Genomic DNA, 10,187 nt, shown 5'->3' on the forward strand with positions numbered 1-10,187 from the left:
CTAGCAGGGCCCACAGGTGTCCCACAGCTTCCTGCTGTAGCGGGGCACGGCGCAGGGGCTGCAGGCGGGAGAGGCGTAGGGTCTGCCAAAGGTGCAGAGGCCCCCCGAGCCCAGCGTGGCCCCGGCGCCGTAGAGGCCCCCCAGCCCCAGGGAGCCCCCAAAGGCGGGTGCTCCGGAGGAGCCCACCACGGCTTGCTGGGGGAAGGAGCTGAGGATGGGGCCGGGGAAGGTGACGACGACGGGGGGCGGCTGGATGAAGGCCGTCGAGTCGGGGCACTGGCGGGCGCACAGCTCGTTGCAGCTCTCAGCGATGGGCTGGGGGACGGCGACGCTGCTGGGTTTCGGTGGGCACAGGTCATAGCAAGACATCTTGCAGGGGTGGAGTTTGGTTTGCAACAGCTAGAGATGGAAAAGACTAAAAAGGCAGATGGTTTATGAGTTATATTTCAAAATGCTAATATTAGAGAATTTACTATATTATGCTGTCTTGTGCTATAGTGCATGTTTTATGTGCAGCCTTGATCAACTTGATTAACACTAGCTGAGCACAGGGATCCAAAGTTTCTGACTGTATAAGACCACCCCAAGAATGACCAGACTCCATAGATTGATCTTCCTTGTGGACTTGCACAGATGTGTCTGACACTTCCTGCAAACACACACCCTGAAAAACAATGTAGGAACCTTGGTGTCTTCTACCACAGAGTTCCCCAAAGCGAGGAAGGAGCCCCAAGTTAGATGTTAGAATCTTCCACGTCTAGTCTGATATAGGTTCCGATTAAGTAAATAGAAAGAAATAAAAAAAAAATCATACTCACTCAGCTCAGCAAGGCGAATAAGCCAAAAGAAGTGTCTGGATGAACTCAGGCTGGTGCTTATATAGAGTTTCTCAGCATTCCTGTGTGGTTTGGATCTTGCTTGATGCTGGGGGTTGTGTTTGGCTGCCTAACAGAAATTGTTTAACAGCCTTGAGTGACGAAAGTTTTGTGTTTATCGTGGATATGATTTTATTCTAATTCTCACACCATGTGATGTCGATGTTACACCATCATGATTTCTTTAATCTTGGGTCTTAATTGGCTAGTGTAATTCCTGGTATCATTTTAGTGACCTCACTGGAATTACCACGTGCATTAAGCTGACTCCACATATTACTTGTCCTTTTACAAAGTTGTCACAACCTTGTTTGCTCACAGATTTTGTAAGACTGATCTTTGTCTGACATGTGCATTTTTCCTTAACAGTCCTTTAAATTTATCTGTTAAATTAATTGGAGACAGAGTGCATCTTATCCTGGGACTACCCCGGACTTTGTCTTTTCCATCCCCAACTTAAATAGACCTCATTGACCTAAGATGGATTTCAGGTGGTCATGAATATCAGCTGAGATCATACACTACACATGATAATTCCCCAACAGGTTTCCATTGAGAGGAATAGTCTTTTGAGTGGCAACTCAATCCTATGTAAAAATTATTTTTTTTCAATAAAGCAGGTTAAGTGGGAGCTGAAATTCAGGGGCCCGTGGTTCTGCTGACAGTGATTTGAGCTAGGAAGTCAAAGAAATCACCATCCAGAAATGTATGAAGTCCCACGTCTGCCCATGATCCATCAAAAGAGGCACAATTTTGAGGAAAACCCAAAGCAGCAGGCTTTTTTTTGTTGTTGTTTGTTTTTTTGGGTTGTTTTTTTTTTTTCTTGTTAGATGTTGTGGGCATTAACTCTTAACAAGTATGTTCTAGGGCTTCTTGAGAAAAAAAACCACTTTGTAATGATTTCACAAACATTCATTAGTTGGTGTTCAATGCAGCTAATGTTTGGAGTTGTGTTAATGTATGAAAATGTAGGAGTGATTTAGACGCTTCAGTGTTACACAATCACATTTGCTTTAATGTACAGGAAACAAGGTGGTGCACACCATTGCTTTAATTAGATCATGATTTGTGCCATTGGAAGTCATGGGTCAATATTAATGTAGCTCTTCTTCTCTTTCATTAAAAAAAATCCTTTCAACATTCTTGATCAAATCCTCTGTTATCACATTTGCTGTATATCAGGTGAAAATATGTCATTATTTCACACTATACTTTCCAGAAAATATTCTACATACGTTTGCGGTTATTTACCCTTTTTCTGTGCTTTTTCAGAGGACAGTCAGTATCTTTTATTCCAGCTTTTAGGTTTTTACCCATGTCCAAGGCATTTTACAGACCCTTCTCATTGTCACCCCTGAGAAGACCCCCAGAGCTGAAATATCTGATCTGAATTCCTGCAATGCCTAAGCTAAATATTTCTTGTTGTTTTTATGTCAGCTTCACCCCAATATTTTCCTTTTTTCTTCAGGTGATAAAGGAATTGTGTTTAGATTTCTGAGTTTGGGTTGGGTTTTTTTTTCTGACATGCATTGTTGCAGTTTGGGAGGAGTTGTGGCTGGGGAGGTAAGTGGAGACAACAGTTGGCTAAAGCGACTCTTTCTCCAACAAAAACTGCCCTGCATTTATTGCAGGGGAAGACAAAGAGCTCTCTCCAGGCATAGAAAGTGAATTACTGCAACCCACATCTCAGCTTGGGGGTGACTTCCTTGCTCAGATTTACATTTTACCGCGAAGTCTGCAAGTCAGAGCAAGTTGTGCCTCATTACTCTGTCTCAGGGCAACAAACCTTCTCCACATCAAAGTCCTCTATTTCCTCTCTCCACTTGGTAGCATTACTTTTTATTTAATAACATTGCGATTTAAATGCTCTCGAATTACAAAATGTCTTTTGGGGCTTTCCGTGGGAAAAAAGTGCTTATAGCAGATATTCTCAAGCAACTCAGGAACAAAGGCTATCAAAGCACTTTAGAAACACTGACTAATGATTTATGCACTCTGTTTTGCTGTTCTAATCTGACTTGCATGTCCCAGTGATGAGTAATGACATCAGTCTAAACAGGGAGCCACTGTCAGCCATATCGCTCCCCTAATCAGACTGCGGTTCATAGCCGCTGGGGCTGGCCAGCTCTGTCCCTGCCCTGCTTTCCCTGCTGTGTCATCCAGGGTAGTCTGCTCCTTCCACGGAGTGTCTACAGCTGTCTTCGGCAGGAGCCTGGAGGACTGCGATAAAAACTTCCTGCTCTTTCCAGTGTGTCTCTAGAACTTTAAGCAACCAGAAAGGGTGAAGTTGAAAAGCTGGATGTTAAAGACAGGAGATTAAGAGAGTTGAAAGGTGATAGTTTCAAAATTAATCATAATTTCTGCATTTTAAATGAGAGACAGGAGTATCTCACTGGTCTGGAGATATATCAGTGTCTTAAAGTATGTCTTAAAACTTAGGAAGTGTGACAAAACTTATCATAGGAGAGAATTTAGAATATGTTTTCATGGAAGATAAAAAAAGTGAAGGTTATACACCATAATAGTAATGGTATCAACCAGAGAAAATTCATTCTGTATTTTAAAATATATTGATAATCATATGCTAATGAATATCAACTAAGCACTAGAGACAAGAAAAAAAACTTGTGGGAGAAAGTGCAGGAGAAAATTTTTGAAGTTAAAGAAAAAACTCACAAGAAACTAAACAGGTACAGGATGGAAACAACTGTTTTTAATCTTTACCTCTATTGCTGTCTCCACTAAATGTATACTAAATTGGCCATGAGTGAAAAGTACAACTTAAATTAAACAATAGTAGAAAATATATAACAAGAGACAATGTACCACATCATTGGAAGGAAACAGAGAATATGGGCTATGCCAGCGGAACAGAACATTGTCTCTATTACGAAGAGGTATGAAGTCAGGTGAATCCCAACAATGTTTAGAATAAAATATGATTAAAAAACCAGTAGAAATTTGATGCATAAAAGATTTATTGGGAAAAACAATTTGAAGAAATCAGAGAGAACATACAAAACAAAACCGATGAAGAGAAGACAAATGACAACAAACCAAAAAAAGGATGAAAAATGAAGCTAAAAATTTCTACACTTACAGTTGTCAAGATTAAACGTCACCAACAGGTAAAAAACCACAGTATTTTACATGAGGTTCATGAGATTAAGAATAAAGATAATTACAGACTGAAAGAAACCTGAAAATGTAAGAGAAAAATTACAGAATAGAACATTAGGGAAAAAAACTATGAAACTAGAGTGAAAGTAAATAATTAAGAACAGAAAAATAAAAGCTTAACAGAAAATCCTACGGGATGTAATATTTGGGATGAATAGTTTCTTCTAAGTTTCTACATTCCTGACAGATACGAAGGATCCGGAGCTGGCTCTAGCAGGGCCCACAGGTGTCCCACAGCTTCCTGCTGTAGCGGGGCACGGCGCAGGGGCTGCAGGCGGGAGAGGCGTAGGGTCTGCCAAAGGTGCAGAGGCCCCCCGAGCCCAGCGTGGCCCCGGCGCCGTAGAGGCCCCCCAGCCCCAGGGAGCCCCCAAAGGCGGGTGCTCCGGAGGAGCCCACCACGGCTTGCTGGGGGAAGGAGCTGAGGATGGGGCCGGGGAAGGTGACGACGACGGGGGGCGGCTGGATGAAGGCCGTCGAGTCGGGGCACTGGCGGGCGCACAGCTCGTTGCAGCTCTCAGCGATGGGCTGGGGGACGGCGACGCTGCTGGGTTTCGGTGGGCACAGGTCGTAGCAAGACATCTTGGTGCGAGAGAGCTGAGCCTGAAAGACACGGCCCCGAGGAGAGGCGTCATGAGCGAGGAGGAGATGCCCCCGGCCGAGCAGTGCCCTGTTCTCAGGGCTGCCCTGGAGATGGAGGGGCCAGAGCCACCGCCTTGCCCGCGCTGCCCGCCCCACGTTGCCCTTTGCCCAGCCAGCCCGCGTCAGCGCCCTGCTCTCCGCACACGGAGGGCACGCAGGCCCTCCCGGAGAGCCTGTGCCGTGCCGGGCCCGGCTCCGCGGGTCCCAGCCACGGGGCTCCTTCCTGCTCCCGCCGCAGCTCAGCCCGCCCTGGCCATGCGCGGCTGCCGCCGCCAGCACGCCCGCTGCCCTCAGAGCTCTCCTGGCCGCGCCGGCCCCCGCCCCAGCAGGCAGAGACCCACAGGCACCCACCTACCCTTTTGCTGAGCAGAGCGAGGCAGGAGCGGTGGATGCCAGCGCTGGCCCAGGGCAGCGCTTTTATGCCGGGCCGGCGAGTGCGGGGAGGAGCTGGCCGCAGCGGGGGCACGTGGCCCGTGGCGGCCGAGCCCCTGCCTCCTCCCTGCGTGGCACGGGGCTGTTTTGCTGACGCCGCTTCCTCAGCAGCCCCAACCCGCTCTATCAGCCCCGGCAATTACCCCGCTCGGGCGCTTGCCAGCTGCCACCTAATGGGCCAAATTAGCCCCGCTCTCTTTTCATTATCTCGGTGCGTAAGAGGGCACGCAGCGTGACAAGGGCTGACTGCAAGCGCCCTGCGTGCCACAGCTCTTGCCCAAGGGCTTGGTCTCGGGGCAGCCTCGTGCCGCCTTTGCAGAGCCACACGGAAGACCAGGGGGCCTGGCGCTGGCCTTGCAAAGGCCTCCCGCACGCCAGCGACCACGGGACGTACGCCGAGCGGCTATTATCTACAGAGGCACGAGGTTACAAAATGCCAAATCAAAGGCACTCCTCTCGGGCACTGCCTGCTCAGCACGATGCATCACTCGCCAGCCCAGCGGAGCCAGCCTCCATCTGCTGCAAGCGCTGGCCATCGACCTCTGCAAGTGTGGGGGAGAAAAACCACGCGTGCTCTTCGCCCAGGCGCATGGTGCAAGCAGCACGGCTCCCCAGCTGGGCGCACGCGGCACGGGCCGCTGCCAGCCCTGCCCCGGCCCCGCCAGGCCCTCGCAGGCGTCGCTGCAGCCCCGTTGCTGGGGGAGATGCCTGCTCTCCTTTAGCCCACGAAGCAGAAAGGGGAGGAAAGCCTGGGAAGCGGCATGTGCTGGTGTGGCGAGGGGATGCTGACTCAGGGAGGGGCAGGAGCCGGACAGCCCTGTTGTCATCGGCGGCGGCGGCGGCGGCGGCGGCGGCAGCAGCAGCAGGGAGTGCCGCCTCTGCAGATTGGCCCAGGTGGTGCTGAGCAATGGCGGGGCAGGTATAAAAGCTCTGCCTCTGCCAGGCTCTCCCATCCACTGCTCCGGCCGCCTTCTCCTCTGGGAACAGGGTAAGTCTGCGAGCGCTTCTCCTCCTGGCCCCCTGCTCCGGCCCCGGCCCCTGCGCCTCGGGCGCACCCCTCTGCTGCTCTCTTGCAACGCCTGCCCTCTTGCAGAGCCCCATCCGATCCCCCGCCAAGATGTCTTGCTACGACCTGTGCCCACCGAAACCCAGCAGCGTCGCCGTCCCCCAGCCCATCGCTGAGAGCTGCAACGAGCTGTGCGCCCGCCAGTGCCCCGACTCGACGGCCTTCATCCAGCCGCCCCCCGTCGTCGTCACCTTCCCCGGCCCCATCCTCAGCTCCTTCCCCCAGCAAGCCGTGGTGGGCTCCTCCGGAGCACCCGCCTTTGGGGGCTCCCTGGGGCTGGGGGGCCTCTACGGCGCCGGGGCCACGCTGGGCTCGGGGGGCCTCTGCACCTTTGGCAGACCCTACGCCTCTCCCGCCTGCAGCCCCTGCGCCGTGCCCCGCTACAGCAGGAAGCTGTGGGACACCTGTGGGCCCTGCTAGAGCCAGCCCAGCCCCAGGCGCTGCCCCCGGCCCAAGCGCCAGCACCACCGCCCACGCAGGGCTGAGCTGGCGGGCACCAGGCACCGAGGAGTGCTCAGCATCCCCAGCCCCAGCCAACGCCTGGGCAGCTGGCAGTGCCGCACACCCTCGGCCCTTGCCTGCCCTCTGCTCCTGCCCTCTGCGCTCCTCCCCTCTCTTCCCAGCTCTTGCACAGGGCAGGAGGTGGACCTGGAAGGCCCTGCCGGGGCTGCAGGGCCACATCCTCGGCCTCTCTAACGCCGCACCAAGGGCGCATCCCGAGCGAGAAGCCGCGCTCTGGAGAAGATCCCCCTGCCTCCCGCAAGATGTGGCAAGCAGCCTCTCTGGGTCTTGCTCACCGTCTCTCTGACAGTCTCTCTTTCCCCTCTGGGCGCAATAAAGAGTTCCTGCATGCACCTGGTGCCTCCCTCCCTCCCTCCCTCCTTGTGCCAAGCTGGGGAGACCCTGGGGGCGTGTGCCGGGCAGCTGTGGGAGGGCAAAGGGTGGTCCTGAGATGCCCAGGCGAGGCGAGGCGAGGCGAGGCGAGGCGAGGCTGGGCGGTGTTGGGAGCGGGGAGGATGCAGGCAGCGGGCAGGGCAGGGAGAGCCTTTGAAAAAGGTGGGGCTTACAGCAGAGCTGGGGAAAGGGCAGAGAGGAGGACAGGCGCTGGCAGTGCTCCTTCGCCTGGCCTCCTCAGCCCGGGAGCGGCACCAGCTCCGCCAGGTCCCTCAGCTCCACAGAAGCACGGCAGCGTCCGCGGGCACCTGCACAGAGGAGGCTGGGCAGGAGCCAGCGTTAAACCCCGTGCCTGGGAAATGGCCGGCGATGGCTGGAGAGCAGCTCGTCAGGAAAGGCCCTTGGGGTGCTGGGGGGCACCAAGGTGCGCGTGAGCGGGCAACGTGCAAAGGGGGCAAAGGTGGCCAGCGGTGTCCTGGGGCTGCGTGCGGAGGAGCGTGGCCGGCAGGCGGAGGGAGGGGATCCTTGCCCTGCGCTCAGCATTGGCGAGGCATAGCGCAAAGGCGTCTTCCCTACCGTGTGACGTCGTGCTCAGCAATAGGAAGCTGGGGGAAGAAGAAGGAAGGGGGGGACGTTGGGAGCGATGGCGCTGGTCTTCCCAAGTAAGCGTTAGGCGTGATGGGGCCCTGCCTTCCTGGAGATGGCTGAACAGCCGCCTGCCGATGGGAAGCAGCGGGCGAATTCCTTCCTTTGCTTTGCTTGCGTGCGCAGCTTTTGCCTGACCTCTTAAAGCGTCTTTATCTCAAGCCACGCGTTTTCTCACTTCCCCCACCGGGGTGGAGCGAGCGAGCGAGCGAGCGAGCGAGCGAGCCGCTCTGTGGCGTTCAGTTGCCATGTGGGGCTAAAGCACAAAAATGATGAAGGGGCAGAGAGCGTGTCTCCTCTGGGGAGAGCCTGAGAGAGATGGCACTGTCCCTGCTGGCATCGAGGAGGCTCAGGGGAGTCTCCTCGACGTGCACACATGCCTGAAGGGAAGGCGTCAAGCCGATGGAGCCGGGCTCTTTTCAGAGTTGCCCAGTGCCAGGAGAAGAGGCAATGGGCAGCAGCTTGAAGCCCCGCAAGCTCCACCTCGCCTTCCCAAAAGGCTTTTTTGACCGTGAGGGTGACTGAGCACTGGCCCAGGTTGGCGCGGGAGGTTGTGGCGTCTCCGTCCTTGGAGAGGTGCAAAAGGCGCGTGGAGATGGTGCCGGGCAGCCGGCCCTGGGTGACCTCGCCTGAGGCGGCAGCAGGAGCAGATGCCCTCCAAAGGCTCCTGCCGCCAATAACCAGGCTGTAACTGGTGTGCGGTTGTGTCTGCGGCAGAGAAGCGAGGAGCAGCGTGTGTGTTGGCCTGCGCTGGGGGTGAGAAGGGGAAGGGGAAAGGGCAGGCGAGGGAGAAGAGGGAGGGGGAGGAGGAAGGGGCTAAGAAGAGGGAAGAGAAGGGCAAGGGGCTGGGGGAGAATCATCAGGAGGGCAAGAGAAAGAAGAGGAGGGAAGAGAAGGAGGGGAAGGGAAACGGCTAGGGGAGAGAAAGGGGCAGCGTCCCCTGTGCTTTCTCCCCCAGGGCCTGCAGGCGAGGCAAGGAGACAGAGAGGGGCTGGAGGCGCGGCAGGCATGGCCCCTGGGTGGCTCGGAGCCCCCGTGGCGGCCGCGCTCCCGAGCAAGGAGCCTGGAGGTCTGCCGCCGCCCCAGGGCTGCGTGTCCTGCAGGCAGGGGAGCCGGCTGCGTTCAGGCAGGCCCCTTGGAGCTGGGCGGCGGGACCGTGCGTGGGCAGAGCTGCCAGGGCTGTGGGGTGTCGCCAGAGGCAGCTCAGCCTGGCTCTGCGGGGGCTGAGAGACTTCCCTGGCCCGGCTGGCGTCGGGCACGCGCCGGGCGAGGGAACCCTGCAGCCCCGGCTGCTGGGCTTTGAAAGGAAAGGCAGAGAGGGAGGCCTTGGGTGCAGGCTTGTTTTATTGCGGCGCGGGAAAGGCACATGAGGCAGAGGCAGGCGCGGGTTGTCCCTGTGGGCGTCAGGAGAGGTGTTCCTTCAGGCTTCTCCCAGGCGGTGGTGGTTGCAGAGAGAAGCAAGCGCCCCGTGGGCTGACGGTGGAGTTGCGCATGTGGGCACGGGCGGGAGCGAGGAGGAGAGGCGGCCCGGAGAGAGGGAAGGGAGGGCAGAAAGGAGAGGAGGCGTGAGGCAGAGGTGGCCCAGGGACTGTGGGGGCTCCGGGGCTGGCTCTAGCAGGGCCCACAGGTGTCCCACAGCTTCCTGCTGTAGCGGGGCACGGCGCAGGGGCTGCAGGCGGGAGAGGCGTAGGGTCTGCCAAAGGTGCAGAGGCCCCACGAGCCCAGCGTGGCCCCGGCGCCGTAGAGGCCCCCCAGCCCCAGGGAGCCCCCAAAGGCGGGTGCTCCGGAGGAGCCCACCACGGCTTGCTGGGGGAAGGAGCTGAGGATGGGGCCGGGGAAGGTGACGACGACGGGGGGCGGCTGGATGAAGGCCGTCGAGTCGGGGCACTGGCGGGCGCACAGCTCGTTGCAGCTCTCAGCGATGGGCTGGGGGACGGCGACGCTGCTGGGTTTCGGTGGGCACAGGTCGTAGCAAGACATCTTGGCGGGGGATCGGATGGGGCTCTGCAAGGGGGCAGGCGTTGCAAGAGAGCAGCAGAGGGGTGCGCCCGAGGCGCAGGGGCCGGGGCCGGAGCAGGGGGCCAGGAGGAGAAGCGCTCGCAGACTTACCCTGTTCCCAGAGGAGAAGGCGGCCGGAGCAGTGGATGGGAGAGCCTGGCAGCGGCAGAGCTTTTATACCTGCCCCGCCATTGCTCAGCACCACCTGGGCCAATCTGCAGAGGCGGCACTCCCTGCTACTGCTGCCGCCGCCGCCGCCGCCGCCGCCGCCGATGACAACAGGGCTGTCCGGCTCCTGCCCCTCCCTGAGTCAGCATCCCCTCGCCACACCAGCACATGCCGCTTCCCAGGCTTTCCTCCCCTTTCTGCTTCGTGGGCTAAAGGAGAGCAGGCATCTCCCCCAGCAACGGGGCTGCAGCGACGCCTGCGAGGGCCTGGCGGGGCCGGGGCAGGGCTGG

The 10,187-nt window shown here is 56.8% G+C and overlaps 4 protein-coding genes across 4 annotated transcripts; 1 reads left to right on the top strand and 3 right to left on the bottom strand.

Moving 5' to 3' along the window:
• On the bottom strand, positions 1-369 carry LOC104033798 (feather keratin 3-like). Its single transcript, XM_009486571.2, has one exon. It carries the CDS (start codon positions 367-369, stop codon positions 1-3), a length of 369 nt encoding a protein of 122 aa, XP_009484846.2.
• A 3,896-nt stretch (positions 370-4,265) lies between these two features.
• On the bottom strand, positions 4,266-5,110 carry LOC142595664 (feather keratin 3-like). Its single transcript, XM_075724416.1, has 2 exons — positions 5,036-5,110; positions 4,266-4,649 (listed from the first exon to the last, which is right to left on the bottom strand). The coding sequence occupies exon 2, from the start codon at positions 4,632-4,634 to the stop codon at positions 4,266-4,268; it is 369 nt and encodes a 122-aa protein (XP_075580531.1). The 5' UTR covers positions 4,635-4,649; positions 5,036-5,110.
• Positions 5,111-6,243: 1,133 nt separating this feature from the next.
• On the top strand, positions 6,244-6,612 carry LOC142595659 (feather keratin 3-like). Its single transcript, XM_075724406.1, has one exon. The coding sequence runs from the start codon at positions 6,244-6,246 to the stop codon at positions 6,610-6,612; it is 369 nt and encodes a 122-aa protein (XP_075580521.1).
• A 2,730-nt stretch (positions 6,613-9,342) lies between these two features.
• Positions 9,343-9,711, bottom strand: LOC142595701 (feather keratin 4-like). The gene has a single exon (XM_075724488.1). It carries the CDS (start codon positions 9,709-9,711, stop codon positions 9,343-9,345), a length of 369 nt encoding a protein of 122 aa, XP_075580603.1.
• Between the last annotated feature and the right edge of the window lie 476 nt (positions 9,712-10,187).

The sequence above is a fragment of the Pelecanus crispus genome, chromosome 22, assembly GCF_030463565.1.
Source record: "Pelecanus crispus isolate bPelCri1 chromosome 22, bPelCri1.pri, whole genome shotgun sequence".
Lineage (NCBI taxonomy): Eukaryota > Metazoa > Chordata > Aves > Pelecaniformes > Pelecanidae > Pelecanus > Pelecanus crispus.

What these genes read in the sequence shown, in the direction of transcription:
- LOC142595701 (XM_075724488.1), bottom strand. Translation starts at nt 9,711, where the DNA reads ATGTCTTGCTACGACCTGTGCCCACCGAAACCCAGCAGCGTCGCCGTC.
- LOC142595659 (XM_075724406.1), top strand. Translation starts at nt 6,244, where the DNA reads ATGTCTTGCTACGACCTGTGCCCACCGAAACCCAGCAGCGTCGCCGTC.
- LOC142595664 (XM_075724416.1), bottom strand. Translation starts at nt 4,634, where the DNA reads ATGTCTTGCTACGACCTGTGCCCACCGAAACCCAGCAGCGTCGCCGTC.
- LOC104033798 (XM_009486571.2), bottom strand. Translation starts at nt 369, where the DNA reads ATGTCTTGCTATGACCTGTGCCCACCGAAACCCAGCAGCGTCGCCGTC.